The sequence below is a fragment of the Falco punctatus genome (assembly GCF_963210335.1).
Source record: "Falco punctatus genome assembly, chromosome: 18".
Classification (NCBI taxonomy): domain Eukaryota; kingdom Metazoa; phylum Chordata; class Aves; order Falconiformes; family Falconidae; genus Falco; species Falco punctatus.
This window is the reverse complement of record NC_137598.1, coordinates 4435235-4457992: the sequence shown is the minus strand read 5'-3', so window position 1 is coordinate 4457992 and position 22758 is coordinate 4435235. Positions and strand designations below refer to the sequence as shown.

At 46.2% G+C, this 22758-nt stretch overlaps 1 protein-coding gene across 5 annotated transcripts in view; it reads left to right on the top strand.

Annotated features, from left to right (window-relative positions):
• DIP2B (disco interacting protein 2 homolog B) overlaps positions 1–22531 on the top strand; it is a 72186-nt gene extending 49655 nt beyond the window's left edge. For all 5 annotated transcript variants that reach the window (XM_080368807.1, XM_080368805.1, XM_080368804.1 and 2 more), the window contains 27 exons: positions 5–114; positions 907–1009; positions 2028–2092; positions 2352–2445; positions 3025–3144; positions 4701–4815; positions 5403–5542; positions 5765–5901; positions 6220–6300; positions 6764–6891; positions 7665–7779; positions 8737–8938; positions 9354–9463; positions 9582–9662; positions 10218–10341; positions 11377–11498; positions 12100–12211; positions 12664–12773; positions 13365–13495; positions 14077–14245; positions 15280–15450; positions 15997–16058; positions 16233–16290; positions 16896–16970; positions 17569–17746; positions 17940–18063; positions 18582–22531. In XM_080368807.1, the coding sequence (XP_080224933.1) occupies positions 5–114; positions 907–1009; positions 2028–2092; positions 2352–2445; positions 3025–3144; positions 4701–4815; positions 5403–5542; positions 5765–5901; positions 6220–6300; positions 6764–6891; positions 7665–7779; positions 8737–8938; positions 9354–9463; positions 9582–9662; positions 10218–10341; positions 11377–11498; positions 12100–12211; positions 12664–12773; positions 13365–13495; positions 14077–14245; positions 15280–15450; positions 15997–16058; positions 16233–16290; positions 16896–16970; positions 17569–17746; positions 17940–18063; positions 18582–18834 (3290 nt within the window). In that variant the 3' untranslated portion in view covers positions 18835–22531. The remainder of the gene's footprint in view (positions 1–4; positions 115–906; positions 1010–2027; positions 2093–2351; positions 2446–3024; positions 3145–4700; positions 4816–5402; positions 5543–5764; positions 5902–6219; positions 6301–6763; positions 6892–7664; positions 7780–8736; positions 8939–9353; positions 9464–9581; positions 9663–10217; positions 10342–11376; positions 11499–12099; positions 12212–12663; positions 12774–13364; positions 13496–14076; positions 14246–15279; positions 15451–15996; positions 16059–16232; positions 16291–16895; positions 16971–17568; positions 17747–17939; positions 18064–18581) is intronic.
• The last annotated feature ends 227 nt before the right edge of the window (positions 22532–22758 follow it).

Here is a 22758-nt window from a genome sequence, read left to right as displayed (position 1 = left end):
CTAGGTTGGCCCAGACTCAAATGGGTTGTGACAGATTCAAAATATCTCTCCAAATCTCCCAAGGACTGGCAGCCCAACATCTCAGCTGCAGGAACTGAGCCAGCATATATTGAGGCAAGTAGTGAATGGGGAATAGAAAGTCGTTTCCGTGGGCTGAATTTAATGTTCTAATCACCAGAGAGAGAACTCTTTCACCTACGCTACCTTAAACTTCCCAGTTTTTAGCTGCTGAAACAAGTCTTTCCCTGTGTGCAACCTGCTGCGAAGCTTATTTTAGTTTTGAATACCTCTGTGGCCTTGAGCACTGCTCAAAATGAACTGGAGAACGCTGTTCTCGTTCCAGAAAGCTGGTAATTGAGACGACTGAGCTCTCTGAGATAGCGTACTTGATAACACAGATTTCTGAAACTACTTAAGCCAACAGCATTTTGAATTTTTCTGTTCTTCCTGGCAAAGCTTATTTTCGTTTGTATGCCTCAGTAAGGCGACTTTCAGGAATTGCAGTGGTTTAAGTAGTAACAGCAGGCTGCTTCTAGGAATTGCGGCGGTTTAAGTAGTAACAGTAATTTGGCTGTTGTAAAATTACAAACTAGCTTTTCGGTTTACTTACGGGAGCAGGAAGAGATGGCCTGAGAAAGAATAATGCTGAAATAAATGCAAATACAATTAAATTACCATCTTTATCTCTCTGGAGTTACCTGAACACGTTTACTACCTGAGTAACACTCTTGTCAGTAGTGAAACTTGCTGATACCTTTCTACAAGCAGGTGGTTTTTTGGGTATGTCTTCAGCAGCTTTGGAGAAACAAAACTTTATTTAATATGCGTTCTGTGGTTTAATTTCCTTCATATGTGGGATCCAGAGTCACACCATGACTGTTTTTTTTTTTTTTTTTTCTTCTGTAGTACAAGACGAGCAAAGAGGGCAGCGTTATGGGTGTTACGGTGTCTCGGATTGCCATGCTGTCTCACTGTCAAGCCTTGTCTCAGGCCTGCAACTATTCTGAAGGTAGGTGATGGCGCAGAAATGTGAAAGGAATGAAAATTCAGCGACATCCTTTCAAGTGGTTGACCCTCATGTCTAACGGCTGTCTATTAGTGACCCAAACACGATAGTATTTGCTTTAAAAAAGAAAAAAGGGGGTGTGTGCTGGTGTAAAAGAAAAAAGCGTAGATTAATTCTGCCCCAAAATTGAAGACTGTCATCTTTTTCCTTCCAAAACTACATCATTTTCACTGCTGTTGTGAAGAGGAATAAAAATGGGGATTTGTGTCCTGTCTAGAAAGGGAACGAGTCTGTTCTGATGAACGAAAAGGGGAGCGAATGAGTCAAAAATGGAGCATTTTCCAACAGGCTGCGGTCCCCCTCTTGCTGTACTGATCACCCATTAAAATGTCTTTCCAGACTTTTTTGTTCTTGATTGTGTAAATCCCAAAGCACCTCTTGCTGGTTCAGTACTAGTCACGCGAGGCGTTTTGGCTAACCCAGAAATTGCTGGTGGGACTAAGAGTTCTGCTATGTGATACGGTTTTAGTCTGACCTACCTCGTAAATCAAGCTAATTTATATACCCATGAGCGAAACTTTTATTTTTAGAGCTGTATGTCATAGTGCTTTAAAATGCAGAGTTTGTCTTTTGGAAGCCGTCGCTTTCATTTCCATTGCTTCTGGGAGTCTGTGCATGAGTGATGTTCTCTACTCTCTTACTGCTCGTGCGTAACGAGGTTAAGACCCTTTTTGTTCTGCTGAGGTGCGTTACAGCCTGGGATGTAGTTCTCTTGCAACTCTCCGGGATGTGTTCCTTCCCTTAAATTGATGTTCAGGTGCGCTGTTTTGCATCGCAAGGAGTTCTGAGTAGTAAAAACGTATCATCAGACAAACAAGCCTGTGCGCTTGCTTGCTACCTGTGTGCCTCCCGCGGCAGATCTGACAGGTTCAGGTGACAGATTCAGACGTGTTGCGGCGTAAATAATGGTCACAGCTGTCCTGGCACGTTTCACTTCAAAACTACAACTTCCTTTTCCCAGGTGAAACGATAGTGAATGTGTTGGATTTTAAGAAGGATGCAGGGTTGTGGCATGGCATTCTAACGGTGAGTTGAGCCTGTAAGCATAACTCTTTATAATGGCAACCTTTGAGGAGGTGGTTGAGGACCATTACCTGTTAAGTCACCCGTTTTTCTCCCTGCTAGATCTGCAACTCTCTGGAGGAAGTGTAGAAGCATCCTCAGTAAACTTACGTGAATTCCTGGGGGGGGGGCAGGGGTTGATGGGGAGTGAGGGTAACTCCTGTTTCTGCTTGCTAACCCGTTTTGTGAGCCCTTTTCTAAAAATCTGGTTTCTGCTTTTCAGAATGTAATGAACAAATTGCACACGATCAGCGTGCCCTACTCTGTGATGAAAACCTGTCCGCTCTCGTGGGTGCAGAGGGTTCATGCCCACAAAGGTAACTCCGTGTGTTCCACAACTTCAGCTTGAAGTTCTCAGGATAAACGAGTGAGGGGCATTAAAATCTCAAATAATTTAGAGCCTGTCGTCATGCTCTTCCATGACAAATCTCAAGGGCTCAAACTCTTAATTTCTTTCTAAATATGCACAAAGTCCTAACACCACGTGAATGTCGGTGAACCTGATGGGGACCCTGTGAGCTGTGGATTTTGAAGCCAGTGCCTTTTATGAGGCCAAGAAAAGAGTTAAGCACAGCAAGATCTGTTGATATCCCCGGTCCTCACCGAGGATGTTCAGATGGTGATAATGATTTACGTACTTTGGAGGGGGTGGGCTGCGATAGGGACAGACCGTGACAGACCCTGGCTCCGGTGGTGGGCAAACGGCCTGTATGCCACAGCAGATGCTGTTCTGTGTTGGGGTTTGCTGTTACTGCAGGCTCCATTAATTAAAGCTTGCTTTAGCGAGGATTTTCCCATTTGGGAGTGTGTATTCATAGGAAAGTGGCTTGTGGAAAGCTTTTATTTGTCCTGACATGGGGTTTTGGTTTTTTTTTTTTTTTTTGCTTGGTTTGCAGCAAAGGTTGCTTTAGTCAAGTGTCGAGACTTGCACTGGGCCATGATGGCCCACCGAGACCAAAGAGACGTCAGTTTGAGTTCTCTACGCATGCTGATTGTAACCGACGGTGCAAATCCTTGTGAGTATGCGCATCCTGCTGTTCTCAGGAGAGGTTTCTCACCTGGTTGTCTCACAGGCTCAAACCTAACTCCTTTTGTATCTACAGCATTCCGAGACGATTTAGTTAGGGCAGCTGTCTGGTGACACGGAGCTGTGGCTCACGGTACTTGCGCGCCGGGCAGAGGGATTTCTGTGCTTTCATCCTTTGTGTGAGCTGTGACCAGTCCTGCAAAGTGAGAAACGGGAGAGCTGAACGGGGAGCTCTTGTCTGTGAAACAGAATGCTGGTAGACACAGTGAGATCGGTTTTAAATTGTTCATAGGGGTTAAGGGAAAGGCTTTTAAGACGAACTTTGAAGGGCAAAAAATCCCCAGAAAAATCCGTGAGGAATTCTGTTAGTGAAAAGACTTAAAGAATGTTTATCTGGGTGACGCCAGCGGGAAGGGATACTCGGATAGACCATCAGACCTGTCTGCATGGGAGCAGAGCCAACACGTGCTCTGCTTGTTGGAGCTTTGGAAAGGATTTTAAGCCTGTTGTTGTACCATGACCTTGTGCAACTCCGAAGTAAATTAGGGGAGGAAGGCAGACTTGTCCAAGAGAACATGCCTGTTCCCAAGTCACATTCAGCAGGCACTGAAGCGCCTTTGTGGTTGGCATCTTAGAAGATGCTACCTGGAGTTTTTAGAAGCGATACAGTATCTGTACTCTGCAGATACATTTTCAGGTTCTTTTACAGACAACTTTCTTAAAAGGGTAGAATCGTTTAGGTTGGAAAAGATCATCAAGTCCAACCATTAACCTGGCACTGCCAAGGCCACCACTCAACCACGTGCCCAAGTGTCACGTCTACGTGTCTTTTAAATAGCTCCAGGGATGCTGGCTCCACCGCTTCCCTGGGCAGCCTGTTCCAATGCTTGATGACCCTTTTGGTGAAGAACTTTTCCTCCTGTCCCACCTAAACCTCCCCTGGCACAACTTGAGGCCGTTGCCTCCCAGTTCCCTCAGCTGCTCCTTGTAAGACTTGTTCTCTAAACCCTTCAGCAGCTCCAGAACCTCGGAGTCTTTCTTGGGGCGCAAAACTGAACGCAGTATTTGAGATGCCGGGTACAGGGGGACAATCACTAGCCCCGCTGGCACACCACATACAAGCCAGGGTGCGACTGGCCACCTGGGCACGCTGCTGGCTCAGGTTCAGCTGGCCATCAGCCAGCACCCCGGGGTCCTTTTCTACCGGGCAGCTTTCCAGCTGCTCCTCCCCGAGCCCGTAGTGTCTTAGTAGACGACATCCACAGCCTTGCCCTCACCTACTAAGCAGGTCACCTTGTCATAGGAGATTGGATTAGTCAAGCAGGACCTACCTTTCATAAACCCACGCTGACTAGTCCTGATCACCTGGTTGTCCTGTACGTGCCACGTGATGGCACTAGGGATGATCTGCTCCATAACCTTCCTCGGCACCGAGGTCAGGCCGACAGGTTTGCACTTCCCTGGATCCTCTGTTCAGTCCTTCTTGTAGACAGGCATCAAAGCAAATTACGTAAAGTCGTAGTGGCCTATTTTCTTTCTTTGCAGGGTCCGTTTCCTCGTGTGATGCCTTCCTGAGCTTGTTTCAGAGCCACGGGCTTAAACCAGAGGCGATTTGTCCATGCGCGACATCTCCAGAAGCGATGACGATCGCAATACGGAGGTAACGGGTGTGCAGCGCTGCAGTCCGTTTGCTAAATGAAGTGATCCAAGCCGAGCTTTGTTCACACATCAGTGGGTCATAGTTGACTTAAGCGTGTAATAAGCTCCGCTGACATTTACTCCGTGTGTTCAGCTATTCACGGAGCTAAGCTGTGAAACGTTTCTCCTAAGATGTGTGTGAGAAGCGGGCGCTGCTTTTTCCCCACTCGTGATTTGCGCAGCGTGGTGATCTTGAATCTGAGATTAAATTTAGACAGTCATTTTCATAGTTTGTTTCTGTTGCTGCTGCCTTCTGTAAGAAACAGCCCCCTCATCCTCTGGCCTGGGGGCTGGTGTTTGACATGGGGTGAGTGAAGGGGCTGCAGGAAGAGTTGCAGTTGAGTAAGAAACCAGGAATATGGTTTCTTACTTATTGATCCATGTGGATCAATAAGGGAAGGCAGTCCCTACTGCCGTCGTTGCATAACAAATTTAAAACTGGAAGAAGTGACGCCGAAATACGCATATTTCTGTTGCTGCAACACCTTCATCCCATCTAATAACAGCCTGCATGCCTGATTTAGCGTATTGATTTTGTGTCCTTCAAAGGCCTGGGGTCCCTGGGGCACCTTTGCCTGGAAGAGCCATCCTGTCCATGAACGGGCTGAGCTTTGGTGTCATTCGTGTCAACACCGAAGATAAAAACTCCGCTCTCACTGTCCAGGACGTTGGTCACGTGATGCCAGGAGGTAAAAACATGCAGGAATCTCCTGCTTTTCAAAAAAATAATTAGAAAAGCCCCTTTTGTGAATGGTCTGGGGTGTTTTTAGCAAAAGCAGGGGTGATGTTCTCTCTCACGTTCAGCCTCGGTGCTGGGGGAGGTTTGCAGCCCCCGCGCTGTGTTGTTTTACCCGTCACGGTTAAATGTGTCAGTTCTTGGGACCATGTTAACGATGCGTGATTCGTCCTAGGAATGATGTGTATAGTGAAACCTGATGGGCCACCTCAGCTCTGTAAAACGGATGAGATCGGTGAAATCTGCGTTAGCTCCAGAGCGGGAGGAATGATGTATTATGGGCTGGCAGGGGTGACAAAGAACACGTTTGAGGTATGTAGAGTAGAATGTATCTTTCTTTCCCCGTTTCCTGCGTAGAACTGATAGCCTTGTATAATCTCTGGGGTCTTCAACTGAAGTGTTGATGTTGTTTTCCAAAAAGCCACCCCGAAAAACTCCTTGAAGTTAGTTACATTCAGTGTTCCCCTTTCATGAACTTCTCCCACAGTGCTAAAATGATGACTTGACCGAGGATTCCCTCCCCTTCTGCTCATGGCCTCACTCACATGCGGCGCGATTCTTGATGGGGGGAACGGTTTTCTATCCTCAGGCAAATGCACTCTGCCTCCAACGTCCTCCCTTCTGTTGCAGGTTATCCCCGTGAACTCGGCTGGCTCTCCAGTGGGTGATGTGCCGTTTGTTCGATCCGGCTTGCTGGGTTTTGTTGGACCTGTACGTAATACCGTTTTTGAGCTTGCATGGCTGTGTTCTTTTGTTCCTGCTAGTAGCCTTCAACGTTTAAAAGAAAAACCTTTGGGTACAGAAGTACATGTAAGATATTTGAGAGTTAATGGGTTTGCCTGAGCCAGCGGGAACCCTTACTTCTCCACCGTGTTGTCATTACGGTGCCTTACTGTGTTGCTCGTTACATTTTTACCTTGCTAATTTTTCTAAAACCAAGTGTGAGGAGCTTTTTGTGTGGCAGTTCTGCTCCGCGTGCCGGAGCGTCTTGTCCCACTGAGCAGCTAGAATGCTCCTCCTGCTTTAGTCGTAAGTGATGTCCTTGAAAGAGAAAGAAAATGTGTTTTATACAAATTCCGTTGATCTAGCCCTAGTTATGAAATAGGCAAGTCATCAAAGATGTTTGAATGTCTGCTTTCTCTACGTTACTCACAAATACCTTTTCACCTTTCAGGGCAGTTTGGTGTTCGTGGTTGGAAAAATGGACGGATTGCTGACGGTTAGCGGACGCAGACATAATGCCGATGACATTGTAGCAACTGGATTGGCAGTAGAATCAATAAAAACAGTTTACAGAGGAAGGTTAGCAAAATAAACCTCGTTCCCTCCCCCTACGCTTCTCCATGTCATAGAGCGAAACAGGATCTTTAGTATGGTGTTTGATTTCTCTCCAGTGACCGGTTTGTTCGAGTAGCTCAGTTAAAGTAAATAAATTTTTTGGTTTAGAGGGTAATTGGCCCGATCCTGTCTAACACAGGTCTGTTTTCCTCACTATCCTGTCTGGCTTTTCATCAAGTCTGCATACTTCAGGGGAAGGAGTCAAGTAACAAGATAAGTCAGCCACACGGAGATCTTAATTCTCCGTAGAATTTACTTTTAAGTCCAGGTAGTAGTTAACTGCTGGCTGATGCTCTGCAGCAAGGAAGAGTTTCATTAATGTCCAGAGATCTTTAATTTTATTAAGCAGTTGTGGATGCAATTTTCTAGATCCTCAGGGAGGGTTGGAGCTCATATTTCTAAGACTTAACAGGAGATTTGAAGCCCCCTACATCATCCAGATTCTTCTAAAGCTTTTATTGCATTGGTGATTTGCCACAGGTTGGAACAGAAATGAGACAGCAGGTTGAAAGGACAGGGGAATAAGCTACGCAGAAATTTAATCAGAAGGTGGAATTAATGCCTTCATAAAACCTTTCCTTTTTGACTCAGTTTTTATTGTTTAATGTTGTTTTTTTTTGTCGTTGCCCCATGGGGTTTTTTTTACGACTTCTTTCTTTCGTCTGTTTCCTTGGCTTCCTATTCCCAAGCAGCAAAACCAGAATTTGTGCCAATATGGCTCTCCCCTTTTCCTTTAGGATTGCTGTGTTCTCCGTGTCTGTCTTCTATGACGAGAGGATTGTCGTGGTTGCAGAGCAGAGGCCAGATGCCTCTGAAGAGGACAGTTTTCAGTGGATGAGTCGAGTGCTGCAGGTAAGCCCGCTCACGTAGGTGGAGGGAGGTGAGTTTGTGCAGTTTTTCGGTGCGTGGGCAGATCGGAGGCCATCAGCACGCCCCAGATGGGAAGAGCACGGGCTCATGATCCCTCTTGGCACAAGGTATTTTTACAGGGTCACAAGCTGGGTGCATCTGCTGCGTACAAGCTGTTCTGTTCTGTCCTGAAGGCCCTGGGAAAGCGGCTGCAGCGCAGGGTAGTGTAGGCTCTGACAAAAAAAACCCAAACAAACCTCGGACAGCGTTACACAGCGAGACGACTGCGGAGAGGAACCCACCTGCCCCTCAGCACTGCAAAGCCGAAGCTTAGGAGTTCTGCTTTTAGCCTTGGATCATACCAGTGCCTAAAATTACCCTTTAAAGCTGCCCTTCTCTTTGGAGGTGCATTTTCAGCAGGGACACAGCGAGCAGAGAAAGGTTAAAACAGCTGAATGAGCGTAGTCCTAAGAAAGCAGAACGAGCAGCAGATACTTTGAGAGCTGCGTTGCATGGGTGTCGTTCTTGGGAATGACGTGTCGGGTTGTGAAGTATGCAAACCGGGGAGAAAAATCAGGGAAAGTACCTGGTGGGTCTGAATAATGTATTAGGAACAGGGTGTGATGGTTGAGAGGAGACAGATGGATAAAATCCTAAGATCAAAACGGTATGATTCATCAAGCAACTGTGTATATTTTGGGATTTTGGTCATGAAAGATTTAAAACTGGATTTCTTGTATATGAAATGGACTATAAAGGCAGGGGTGCTTACAAGCACTTAACTCTTGCCTTAGGACTCGCTGATGTTACGGGGTGAAATGGAACGGTAGTGGCTGATTTGCTCCTCCAGTGCCTTGTGAACGGGGAGGGATTGGTCTTGTAGTATGTCAGGGCACCCAGGAACAGCAAACTGTCTCCAGCAGCACCGAGAATTCAAATGACCATCTTTCCTTTCTCTAGGCAATTGACAGCATTCACCAAGTGGGTGTATACTGCCTTGCTCTTGTGCCAGCCAATACATTGCCAAAAACTCCGCTGGGAGGGATCCATATCTCTCAAACGAAACAGCACTTTCTGGAGGGCTCGCTGCATCCCTGCAACATCCTCATGTGCCCGCACACGTGTGTGACCAACTTGCCAAAACCCAGGCAGAAACAACCAGGTAACGTGAACCCCTTTTGTTTAATGTTACTACGCCGAAGTTCACGCAGACCTAGGAAGCTCTGTGACGCCTCCCATGCCAAGTGTCCTCCTTGCTGGGGACCAGAGCTTGCCTTGTGGCCTGTGGCTGGGGTGTGTTTGAGGCCTCTCTTTGCGTGTGGCAGGCAGGAATTTTGATTCCTACCTTTGAACTCGTTGGGATTCTTCCTGCCGATGAATAGGAGACTAGCGATGCCTTCTGAACTCTGGCAGTGCGGTTTCATTACCTCTTCTTGCATCCCCATGCCCAGGAGCAGTGGGATCCTACAGAAGATCTTTGTCCCTTTCCTTTCCTGCAGATGGCAGTTCTAGGCCAGCTGCTTCCCATTTGCATTTAAAAAAAATCCGGATTTTATGTGCCTGTTCTGTATCAACAGGCGTTGGCCCTGCCTCTGTGATGGTGGGGAACCTGGTCGCTGGGAAGCGTATTGCTCAAGCCTCTGGAAGAGATCTCGGTCAAATAGAAGACAACGACTTAGTCAAAAAGGTAAATCAGTATTTGCCAACAACTGGAGAATGGGAAAGAACTTACCCTGCAGCTGAAGGCAAAGCAGACCTGCCTCTGAAGGAGGAGGCTCGTATTTAATTCTGCCGTTTTGTTTCAGCACCAGTTCCTGACGGAGGTGTTACAGTGGAGAGCTCAAGCAACTCCTGACCACCCACTCTTCCTTTTATTAAATGCCAAGGTACAGTCAGTGCTGAGCTGCTGCTTTTTGAAGGTCCACGGCATGTTACTGGGCGCAAGTTTGAGACCGTTAAATATCTTTTGCCCGCACCGCTGTCCTCTTTAGTCCCCTCTGTTGGATTTTGCCCGTAGATCTGTAACTTAAAACTCGAACCTCTAGGTCACTTCATCTAAATGACTGTCCGTGGTTCAATGCTTCATTTTAAAACTGAGCGTGTTTGTAGGTCCCACTGGTTCCTGTAGCCTTTAATGGTGTATCCCTGTTGAGTATATTCTGGCAAGGTTCTGGTGCGAGAAGACTTGAACTGACTCCCCGGAAGGTAGAATTTTCTAGAGCAGATCTAACTCCGTCTCTTCTTGGTACTGTAGTGGATAAACAGCTCACTGAATGCCAGCAGCCTATAGGTATAGATAACTAGTAGCTATAGACTGACACTAGCAAGCAAGGTTTGTTGGGTTTGGTTGTTGTTGGGTGTTTGGTTTTTTTGCAGCGGCCGTTTTACTGACATGTGTGTTGTGCCAGGCCCTGTTTAGAGCATTTTTGTCTCCTTTCAAGGGAACCACTGTGTGCACAGCCACCTGCCTTCAGCTGCACAAAAAAGCTGAGAGAATTGCATCAGTTCTGTGTGACAGAGGACATCTCAATGCAGGAGACAATGTGGTGCTTCTTTATCCTCCTGGTAAGCGCATTTTAATAATGATGCCATCCCGCTGTGGAAATGCAGCGTGGTCTTCCTTCAAAAATCTCATTGAGATCTGGAAATCTAGGAGAGATCACGGAAATAGTGATACCTTAGGGACTGCAGAACTGGCTGATCTAGTCTTGACTCCGGAGAGGGCTGTCCTAACGTCTTGCAGCTGCAGTATCAGGACTCAAAACTGTTTCTTTAGAGTTTTGGAAAAGCCAATGTGTACGTTCTCCTTCAGGCTGTATCTTGCCATGTCATCAAAGGCTTCTGTGGGTATCAAAGATTCTCTGGTATGATATATTCACCACAAGGTTGTTAGAAACTTGGGACCACACTGCATGTGCTGGAGAACGGTGCTGGTCACCCCTCTGGAGACTCCTCAGCCCTGGGCTACTCAGATCTCGTTTGTCTGAAGCCACGTTGCCGGTTGGCAGCTTTTCATCCTGGGAAAAGCAGGTCGTTTGCTGGGAGAAACGGCAGGGTGGCTTCTGACAGAGACTGCTGTCATCACCGTCGGCTGTGTGGAAAAGGGGGTGCTTCCTCTGGGACGGGGGGTGCTTTTTCTACAGCAGCGGGCTGGGAGCAGCGGGCGGTGCAGCTGTGCCTGCTGTGGCTGAGAGCACACGGCTTTATCACTCCGCGTGTGTAGGAGGCTCACCGCTAGCAAGAGGTGTCTCTGCTCTGTACTTCTTGCCCTGCCAGATGATTCTTTTTGTCCTGACTGACTTTTGAGTCGTTTGACACGTGTGATGTTCTTTTCCTGTAAGGCAGAAATGGTTTTCTGTCTGGTCAGTCTTCCTCTACTTTCCCAGTCCCCTATCCCAAGCTTTCTGAGCTTCCTTGCTGTGCTGCCCGCAGCGTTTGGACTGCTTACATCGCACATCTGCAGATGTGACTGGTGTATAAACCTTCTTCTAACGGAAATCGTAACCGATGCTTGGAGGAAAAGTCCTTGGGGGAGAGGCTGGTGTCACCAGGGTGTCCGTCCACCAGTGTCCCACACTACAGCCTGTCGTGTCCTTGCAGGCATTGAGCTAATCACCGCGTTCTATGGCTGTTTGTATGCTGGCTGCATCCCCGTGACCGTGAGACCACCTCATGCTCAGAGCCTCACTGCTACTCTGCCCACTGTGCGAATGATCGTGGAAGTGAGTAACGGGGCCAGCGCCGCGAGCGTGGCTGGAGCGCTCTGGTTTCGGCTGCTCGGGCTCCAGTGGTTAACCCAGCTGTCCCAGTTCCCCTGCTGGTTGTGTGACAGCACTGACCGAAGCGCATCTTACAACAGGACAGTGGTTTTGTTCATAAAACGCGAGACAGAACCACCTTTCCTTACGCAGCAAGGGTTGCTAGAAAACAGGTGGTTTCCGAGAGATACTAATGTGTTGTTACCACCTAAAATATCACACTGTTACTGCTGGGCCAGTGCAAATCCTGCTATTAGTTATTTTCCAAGCCCAGTAACCAGGAAAGGACCGTGGGGGAGAAAGGTAGATGGAGACTCTATAATGTTCTCACCTGCTTTAAAGGTCCTGGCGTGATTGGTGTTTCAGCCTGCACGTGGGGCTTTAGTGAAGGAAGAGTAGAGCAGAGTGTTGGAAAAGGCAAAGAAATTCATGCAGGTTTGCTGAGGGACCTGGCTACAGATGGTAGAATGCACTCTCTGAAATGAAAACATCAAATCTCGCAATGGCAGTGCCATTGGGACGTGCTTTTGTCTGTCTTTTTGTTAGTAAATATTTCTCTTTTTAGGTGAGCAAAGCTGCCTGTATTCTCACAACCCAGACCTTAATGAGACTGCTGAAATCCAGAGAGGCAGCTGCTGCCGTAGACGTGAAAACCTGGCCGACCATCATCGACACAGGTGCTGTTCGGGGGCTAAAAGACTTTCTGAAGTTCTCTGTAGGGGTTACCACCGACTTCCAGAGGGACTGTCCCCATCTCAGATGCTAACCGGATGGCTCTTAACGATTTGTTCGAATATTTAGAAAAACTGTCCGAGGTAGAAGCTAGGTCTGACTTTGTTTACTAACATCTCTTCTGGTTTGTCGAGCTATGCATGGAAAATAGTTTTCCTGAAAAGCCATGTTGCAGATGACTGTTCATTTCATTAACAGCCCGTTAGTCTTTTCTCCCTTTTCTTGAGAATAAATAATTTTCTGCATGGGAACTTTGGCGAGAGCCTTGCCTATCCCAGTCTGTCTCTTTTGGAAAGAGAATTAATAGAAAGCCTTCTCAGACATCTCTGGCTTTTTGAAAGTGATGTTCTCCTTTCAGTAATCAAAAATCAACCACGTTTGTTCCTTTCTTGTACAGATGACTTGCCCAGGAAGCGGCTGTCTCAGATCTATAAGCCACCTACGCCTGAAATGTTAGCATATCTAGATTTTAGTGTCTCCACAACGGGCATGCTTACAGGAGTAAAGGTAAGGTAAAATGGTTGTAGGACATGGGGGTGTTGGTGTTTTGCTCGTGGCTGATTATCTGGGCTACCTCTCCCCTTGACCTCCACCAAAGTTGGCTCTTGTGGCCAACAAAGCCCCGTTTTGCTGCAGCCAGTGCAGTGCGACTTCGTGCTGAAGAAATTCCGCCCCGTAGGAAGATGAAGACGGGTCTGTACAGTGGGCACTGGGAATCCTGCCACCGCCTCCCACGGGAGAGCTGCCTGTTAGGACAGCCCTGAGTTGTGAGCTGTTGCTTGGCCCCACCAAGAGCAGGACGGGAGTGCGGTTGACGAGAGATGAGGATAAGAAACTAAAAAAAAAAAAAAAAAAAAAAAAACAACCAAAAAACCAAAACAAAACCTAAAGCTTTTCAGCAGCAGCCATTGGTATCGCTGCTCGTGGTTTGCTGTGGTTCGCAGCGCTCTGCAGCAGCTATGGAAGATAAGGGAACGCAAAACTTTGTAAACTAAGTGTCGTGAAGGCAAAACCTGTCTTTAATCTTACCTACCTGTCTTGATGAAGTCCTGCTTTGATGTCCCTGGATGTCAGCAGTTTCTGTCTCTGGTGTTGCAGATGTCCCACGCGGCAGTGAGCGGCCTTTGCAGGGCAATCAAGCTTCAGTGTGAGCTCTACTCCTCACGGCAGATTGCGATTTGTCTTGACCCCTATTGTGGACTAGGTTTTGTGCTCTGGTGCCTTTGCAGGTAGGACTTTTTGAGGGGGAAAAAGCAAAAGATAACCCTTGGCTGGTTATAAACGGGAAATGGCAGTCCACATCTTTTTATCTGGTGTAATTATGGACAAATATGTTGACGTTACCAAAATGAGTAATTTACAGTAAGGGGCGATTTTGTCTTTGAACTGACAATAATACGTTCCCTTTTCCTGCAGATTAGCAAGATGTTATCCTATGATTATGTGTATTTGTGCTGCCAAATACTACTGGCTCCGGAGTGTTTCTCTTGCCTTTCTTCCTTGATTATATGTTGCAGTAAGGGAGCCTTCATTCCTAAACTGCGTGGATGAGCCAGTTCTCTTCCTTCACTTTGACAGTGTGCGCGCACATTTGTGTGCATATAAATTGTTATTCTTGTACACGAAGTTGTATTTTAAAAAGATGTTGCTGCAGAAGGTGGGCCTTGGAGCTATTATCAGTTTGCCTCCGATGCAATCCCACGACCCGCTTTTGGTCTAGCGGGGAAGTAGCATGAAAATACAGTAAATATTAATTTAAAGCTAACTGCACGCCACACACAAATGTTTTCTTCCTTGCTGTTCTTCACAGTGTGTATTCTGGACACCAGTCAATTTTAATTCCTCCTATGGAGCTGGAATCCAATCTTTTTCTCTGGTTATCTACTGTCAGCCAGTATAAAATAAGGGACACTTTCTGTTCCTACTCAGTCATGGAACTGTGCACAAAGGGACTTGGAAACCAAGTTGAAATGTTGAAGGTAAGAAAATGCTTTCCTGAACGTGACGTTAGATAAATGAAGGAAACTGCAGCAGCAGAGTGATGCAATTGTTAAACACAACAGTTTTCCTGTGGCACAGCTTTCCGGTCCACAGTTTACTCAAAAAGCAAAAGCAACAAAAAAAAAACCCTGTTTGCAGCCCCGGGAAATTGGGAGGTTTGGAAGGAAGCAGGGTGGGTGTATTGCGGTGTAGGTAGCACCTTGCCAGTGTCAGAGGCTGCTGGGCAAACCCTGAGGAGAGGACGCCAGCAGCGGAGTGCGATGCAGAAGAATTGCTTATATAACAGTCTGCAGTGGAGGCTCAGACCAGCACATGATGTAAAGCACGCGTGTTAGGCGATTTGCTAAATAGAGGTGTTTTCTCCTTGGAGATGAGAGGAAGGGGGAGGAAAAAAAAAAAAGCTGCCTCAAATGCTCGAGGTGGCTTTTGGCACAGGGTTTACCGAAATAGCGCGCTCCGTCGGGGAGAGATGGGGGATCAGTCTTGTTCTGAAGGCGTCTGTCTCGGTGTGACCGGCTCTCAGCGTCGTACACCGGTTCCAACAGCTGGCTGCTGCTCTTCAGGGCATTCGTGATCGCGTCTGAAAATAATAATGGATCCTGCTCCTAGTTTTGGTGAAAACTCAGTGTGATCCCAGTAAATGACTTTACTCTCACTTGGTTTGATTTCCATCTATATAAATAGTGAACAACAGATGTAATCTTAGCTGAAAAGCACTGCAGAAGCATGTGATGCTCCGTGCTGTAGCAGAGGAAGCAGCACTGTTTGTGCATATTTTCTTCTAGCAGTATTTCTAGGCGCTGGTCAGACACGTTTTCCAATTAGAAGCTGAAAAAGAGGAAATGACTTGAACACAAGAACCACGTCCTGCATTTCCCGAGTCATTTCCAGGGATAAAGACCAAATGTCCCTTCTTGGGAGGGGACAGACCTTGGTGCAGTGTGGCAGAAGCAATGAACACATTCAGTCCTTTGCACATATTTGTGGGTTTGTTTTGGTTTTTTTTTCCCAGGCACGAGGAATTAATCTGTCCTGTGTCCGGACTTGTGTGGTAGTCGCAGAGGAACGGCCACGGGTTTCTCTCACTCATTCCTTCTCCAAACTCTTCAAAGACATCGGCCTGTCGTCCCGTGCTGTAAGCACCACCTTCGGATCCAGGGTCAACGTTGCGATCTGTTTACAGGTAACGCCACAGCGGATTTCCAGACCCAGTTGTGTTCTGATCGGCAAACGTAGGAATCCGCAGAGCCTTCTGCCCAGCCCAGCATCTGTGCAGGGAACAGCTGGCGCAAGATTGAAGCAGCTTCTCTTTGTGTTCAGCTGCCAGATTCTATCACAGATGCTCAAAACAGCTGAAATGTGACATTAGAGAAGTGTTTATTTCCGTGTAAACAATGACTAGTTGCCCCAGGGCTGATAGCTGGGAGTGCTTGGGCTGCCTCCATAGCAGCTCGCCTCCCTAAAGACGCGTCCCTGTGTCCCCGCACTCGCGCTCCTCGCGTCCCTGCGTCCCCGCACTCGCGCTCCTCGTGTCCCACATTCCTGCTCCTCAGCTCCGGGGGGGAAAACAGTTTACTGAAGTGTTTCCCTTAGTGCAGCTGCAAAGGTGGGGAAATGTGAATATATGAATTTTGCTGCCAGTAGGAAACCCCTGGAAATGTTTGTGAGCTCAGGCAGAAGCTGACTTCTGGAAGTAGATTAATTATTTTTAAAAATGTTAACTCTTCAGGGAACATCTGGGCCCGATCCCACCACGGTGTATGTAGATCTGAAATCCTTGAGACATGACAGGTACAGTAAGTTTACTTAAATTTATTTACTAAGTGCATATAAAATGTCCTCGTGGTACTGAGCTATCACACCTCTCAGTGATTTCAGCTCTCTTCCTTTTTTGATTTTCTCTTTTTTTTTTCTTTTTTTTTTTTTCCTTTTTTTTTCCCCTGACAATGTTTTCTTTCCCTTCAGAGTACGTCTGGTGGAAAGGGGAGCTCCACAAAGCCTGCTGCTCTCGGAATCCGGGAAGGTAACGTCACACCATCACCTAGAGGCATGGCACGCGGGCTCTGCTGACCACGCGTCCCTCCCTGCGCCCCTTACGATGTCGCTGTGTGGCTGGGAAAGGTGGTCTCGTGGCACGAGGCGCACTGACCGCTGGTCACGCTGTTCCTCTGGGAAGTTGGTTGGATTTAGAATAAAGTATCTGTTGATGCAGGAGCACGTGTCGCTTGGAACACTCGAGAGAGTTGGTTCTGTTTATAGAAAACCGCGCCAGAAGTGCCTGCTGTCGTACCCGTGACATCGGCACGCGTTGGAGACTTACTGTCACTCCTTTCTCTAAATGGATGAACAAAAATGTGTCTCCCTGTAGTTTTGAATCCCGAATTCTCCAAAGCCAAGGTCTAGTAACATTGGCAGGCTTAGAACACCTTACCTACGTGGCTCTTGAGTCACGAACTACATACTGTTGGTGTTACCCCAGTGTACGTCTCCTAGCGTGTTTTACACCTGGTTGTAATTTCTAGGGGTGAAATCGTGCCTTTCCAGAGGTAAACGAACAACCTTTGTATTCTAGTTGCGCGTGATGATAACTCGTACGTGGATTACACCTTTTTTTCTTGTGATCTGTAGATTTTACCTGGAGTCAAAGTCATCATTGTTAACCCAGAGACGAAAGGGCCTCTTGGAGATTCTCATCTTGGGGAGGTAAGCGCGCGTTTTGCTCTTTGCGTAGCTGCTTGAGCTCCATTCTCTCCACTCGATTATGTAAGTTGCTGGGTGATACTTGGTGATACTTAAAAATACTTAATTTTTAAGCTGAATTACTGCTGGAGTGTTTAGAGTTGGGGGGTGTTATTTTACTGTCAGATTTAAAGAAAAAGAAAAGCCTACGAGAAAGGCAGGCTTGTTCCACCCTAAATCTTGCAGACCTGGCTTCCAAATAATCTCATTTACATTTTGCTTTCCTTCTCTTGATTACATGCCACTATATTTGATCTGTGTTGATTCTTATCAGTTTTCGGATTGCAAGTTATAAAAATCTATAAAAATCCGCAGTTTATTTACTCATTTCATCCTCAGCTCGCAGTTGTTCGGGGAGTAGGTCTGCCAACCAGGTTTTGAAGGCCCTGCAGGGTGTTTGGAGGTGTTAGCTAAATGCAACGTGTTTTTTTTTTTTTTTTTGGAATCCGGAAAATCTCAGCTAAACCATAACAAGAAGGTTCTCTTTTTAACACCTTCATTTTAAGACTCGACAGATCCTCAGGTTTTATGGATCTGACTGGTTTTTCCCCTTCCTGTGCAGATTTGGGTCAACAGCCCGCACACGGCCAGTGGCTACTACACCATTTATGACAACGAAACCCTTCAAGCCGATCATTTCAACACTCGTCTGAGCTTTGGTGATGCTGCTCAGACCCTCTGGGCTCGGACTGGGTACCTCGGGTTTGTTCGTCGGACAGAGCTCACAGCTGCCAGCGGAGGTATGGCAAAAATTAATTTGTCTTTATCGTTTAAATGAAGATGAAGAGTTTTCTTTCGTGCTAGTCGGCGAATCAATCCTGACGCCCGTGTCTGGATACAAGCGGCGCTTTTGTCGTATCTAAATTCCCATTATTTTGCCATTTTCTGTTTTCATAGTAGGCGCACCCTTCATTTCCCATCTCTCCTCTCCAGAGCGCCACGATGCCCTATATGTTGTGGGAGCCCTGGATGAAACTTTGGAACTGAGGGGGCTGCGCTACCATCCGATTGATATCGAGACTTCTGTATCTCGAACGCACAGAAGCATTGCTGAATGGTAAAACAGCCGTGAAAAATGAATCCGTCCTAACCTAGCTGAAACGTAGCAACGATCATGCAAAGATACAGGGTTTCATAGCCACAAAAAAAAAAAAAAAGTGAATTCAAATACTTCTCTTTTTTTTTTTTTTAATGTTACCATCAGCAAGTCATGCACCTCGTTTCCCATCTGTAGATCGGAATAATACTGGGCTGACTCACTCGATGTTTTCTCACAAGCTTGAATTCAAAATAGAAAGGATGATTTCCTGCTTTGGGGTGTAAAGAGCCGTTTATATTTGAGTCAGAAAACAGCGTTTAGTTCCTATGTCACACCGGGTGGGACTGAGGTGTGTTTGAACCAACCTTTGACACGTCAGGACCGGGTTTTTTTGGAGTTGGGTGGCTTGGAAACGCAGCCCAAAGCAGGTGGCAGACTCCATCTAAGGAGAAAGAATTGTAAACTTTAGATCTTCGTGAAAATAACCAGAATTTCTGTTTGTTTTTGGTTTTGTTTGTTGGGGTTTGAACTTGCAGTGCCGTATTCACGTGGACCAACTTGCTGGTGGTGGTCGTGGAGCTGTGCGGCTGCGAACAGGAAGCCCTGGATTTGGTTCCTCTGGTTACAAACGTGGTCCTGGAAGAACATTACCTGATCGTGGGAGTGGTGGTGGTGGTGGATCCTGGAGTTATTCCCATCAATTCCAGAGGAGAGAAACAACGCATGCATCTCCGCGACAGTTTCCTAGCTGATCAGTTAGACCCCATCTACGTCGCCTATAACATGTAACGCGGATGGGGGAAGCGACGCTGAGAAGCTCGGCGGGACCACGACACGACGAAGGGTGGCTGTAGAAACGAAGCTGGTGAAAATTACTAATACTTGAGATAAAGTTTGAGATTGCTGCCATGTTCCCTGCATTTCATCCTGTGGTGTTAAGCTGGTTGTCGACTACCAACAGACAAAAGGCAACGTGGTAGACAATGGAAAACGTTTGTAACAGTTTACTGAACTATTAGCTTTATAGAAAATGCAAAGTTGACAAGTGTGTGAGCTACAAAATTCCTAAGGCCTTTACAGTAGTGTTACTTTTTTTTCATCCGTTGTACATATTTGTATTTTTATCTAATACTGGTTTAGGATTCTATAAGGGGAGGGTTTATTTAGTTAAGATAATAAACTATTAAGAAAAGGGTCATCAAGAGTTCTGCAGTTCCCTGCTATCTAATGTACTTTGCATCTGTACTGTAGCTGTTCGTTCCATGGGATCACACAACTTATTTAAAATTGTGCCATGACCAAATCAATAACTTACGGAATCTAAGAGTTACTTATTCATATAGATATTTCTTGAATTTAAAAAGAATTTTGCCTATATTTTAAATATGTAAATATTATTATACATAATTCACTTAGATAGAAGATTAACTTGGATAACGATGACAGCTGAAGGTAGAAATTTTTAAGGACAAGTGACTTTTGTGGTCCTTAGCAGAATTACGTTTGGTTTAGACAACTAATGCGAGAGACACGCATCTTCCACGAGTTTTCTTATTTCCGTCTGTCGTCTTTTATTGCTGGCCAGAAGTTCGTCATAGCATGTAGAAACCTGTGATTTGAAGGCACATCTTGCAAAAAGAGGCTGAATTTAAAGAGGGACGTGGAATTGGGTTGAAATTGCAGTGCTAGTCCGAAAACGCTCGGCGGAAACGATGCACCTGAGCGACAGCCTCTGCCCCCATCCTCCGTGCCACCTCGTGCGTAAAGGACCAAAGAATCCTTTAGATTGACGCGGTGAAATTCACCGTTGGTGCGATTCTGTCGTCGCGCCGTTGGGTTCCCTCTAGGTAGAGCGAGAAACGCAGTAAATAGGCTTCGGGTTTCCTCCAGGCATTCGCTAGAAAGAGCGAAATAACTCTGGGGTGTAAGTTGAAGGCAGCTTTTCTTTAGCAGGAGGAGGCACAAAAATGAGACGGAACAATTCCGGTAAACACGTCGTTAGATCACTTTGTGACAATTAATCTCTCGGCCTTCAAAATCCTGCGTCGGTTTTCAACGTTAGGAAATGTAAAGAAACAGAAGCCCTGGAGCAGCAGGTATAAGCTCTTATTGTCAGGAAACGATCGCACACTGGGCTGAGGGAGAGGTGGTGTTTAATTTTGACTCCAAATTACCTTTCTTTCGTCTAATACTTAATAATTATCTTCTAAACCCAATTACATTCCCAGGGGTGTTCAGAAAATAGGATTCGGGAAGCAATGAGAGCTGACACCAGATCCTGCAACAGGGTTTTTTGGGGAGTCAGATGTGGTATACAGTGTAAATAAACTCGTTGCCATGTTCCAGATTACCTCATTCAGAGTTTTTAGGCAGTTTTTTTAAAAGGTTTATAACACAAACTCTGACGATCCTGCAGCAGTTATGGGAGCAGAACCCGGCGTCCCTGTAAGCGCACCCCAGTTTTCCTTGGAAAAGTCCTGATGCGCTCCCAGGAGCGTTAAAATCAAGATAAAAAGTTGCGGATGATATTTTTGAAGACTGTTTGGTGGGGGAATATTTAGAAAGCGCAAGTTGTTACGGCAAGCTGAGACTCGAGCGCGCTTCGGTGGCAGGTTTTTGGAACGGTTTCTCTCGGGCCGCTTCCTAAGGTGCGTCCTAAACCCCCGGCGCCTCCAGTCCTTCCTGTATTTATTCCTTGTCACAAACTGGCCGCGGAGGGAGGGAGGGAGGTGGCAGGTGTAACTGTAACTACCCCAGCTGGTACTGCACCTCCTTCAGGGTGTAAAGTGCACGCAGGTTGTTCCCCCTTCGTGTTACTACATGTGATGTGTAACGCCGTTGTTGGCGTTACCTGGCGCAGCGAGGGGACTTGCCGTACGGCTTCGCTTCGTTCTTGCCCATCTCAGAAACAATTCTGAGGGTCTTCAGCTTTTTCTTTGTCCAAGCTTCGGATAAATTGTTTCAACAAATACTTTATTTATCCATGGCAATGGATTTTCAGTACAATTCCAGGATTGTCTTTTATTTTGACTTGCCATTGTTTCAACAAATACTTTATTTATCCATGGCGGTGGATTTTCAGTACAATTCCAGGATTGTCTTTTATTTTGACGTGCCATTTCTTCCAGAAATAAAAAATGCACGTATTGATTCGGTGGAAGATTCCCAGTATGTGGTAGATTGATGTTCTGAAATGGCATTTTTGAATGACATACTGGATTCTTTTGATTATTTTTCTTTTTCTCCTTGGTGCTTTTTTTATTATTATTATTATTATTATTTGGATAGGTATTGATAGCTTCCTCTTACCATTTGGGGGTTTATCCTGCAAGTTTACTGTGTTAATCTTTCTTCTGGCATGTTCCATTTCTCTGTGTCGGAGAACTGTAAGTAATCCCGTAGAATGAGAGCACATTCCGTTCTCCATCACCAGTAAGCGACACGCAGCAGCTGGCCGGTTCCGACTTTATGGAATGCTGTTTGGCGCGGGGAAAAGCGATGTCCTGGAGAGGAGGAAGCGCGGAGCCGTGGGTTTGGAAACCCCGGGTCCTGACTCCGGCCCCGCTGATGACTTGCCACAAGGCCTTCCACAGGTCACTTCACTCCTTCAGTTTCTTCCTCTGTGGAGGAGGATCTTACTTAATCCTTACAACATCCCTGTGAGGTAACTAACTGTACAGCACTAAGTGCTACCTATTTTTCATTGCTAGCCTCTTTGAGGTTGGGCTCAGTTGTTCTTCCCAACGGATAAGCGATGGTTTGGTTGTCGCGGGAAGGCTCCCGAAGGATGTGACCGGTTTTGCTTGGCGACGGTCACTGGGTTTCTTTTTTCCATACGAGAGCAAAACTCAAAAGGCTTGAGGGAATGGGCAGGGCTGTCGCGTGGTGGGGTTCGGAGTCGGGCGCGTTGCCGTAAGCGCCGACTCGAGCGTCGAGTCCCACGCAGCAGACTCTCCGCGCCAGGTTGACTTTGCGGCTGAGGCAGTGGCAGGAGGCAAAATTATTTTCCTACTGTTGTCCCATCAGATTCCAAGCTAACAGCTGTGGTGCGAGTTTAAAAAAAACAACAAACTTAGGAATTCTTAACGCTTTGAACTAAAATATTTTGTATGTCTTACTGTTGATGAATAGTCCCTAAGCAAAATACGTGGGTACAGATAATTTCAAGTCCTGTTTTGTTAAAAATTTGCACTGCATTTCTGATTTAAATAAATGTAATTAAGATGTGTCATACTAACTGTCCTAAAACTAAGATTGTAAAAACGAGATAAATTTTAACCCTAGGTGCAGTTTTTCCTTAATTTCTGTCAACCTATCTACCATTGTCAAATTCAGACTACAGCGTTCTGTAATTATGTATAAAGTTTTTATTTATTTAAAATTAGATTAGATATACATTTTTAAATTTAACACCTGGCTGGACAGTGTTCCATTAACGCATTGATTGTGTTTCCTTTGTCTTGTGTTAATAAATATTGATGCCTGATTGCTCGCTGAGTTCTTCATCTGCTGTTTCTTCGAAGGACTTTTTATTTTTCTTTCTTTTTAAAGGAAGCGGCGGCGGGTTAGTGTTCAGCCCGGTGAAGGGGAGAAGTTTAAGTGTTGTTGCAAGCGTGTCGGGTCGCTTTATCTGGAAATATTTGAGACCTGAGGCTGCAGAGGGCTGAGCGCCAGAGCCCGTCTCCCACCTCCAGCAGCTTTCCTGTAACTGCG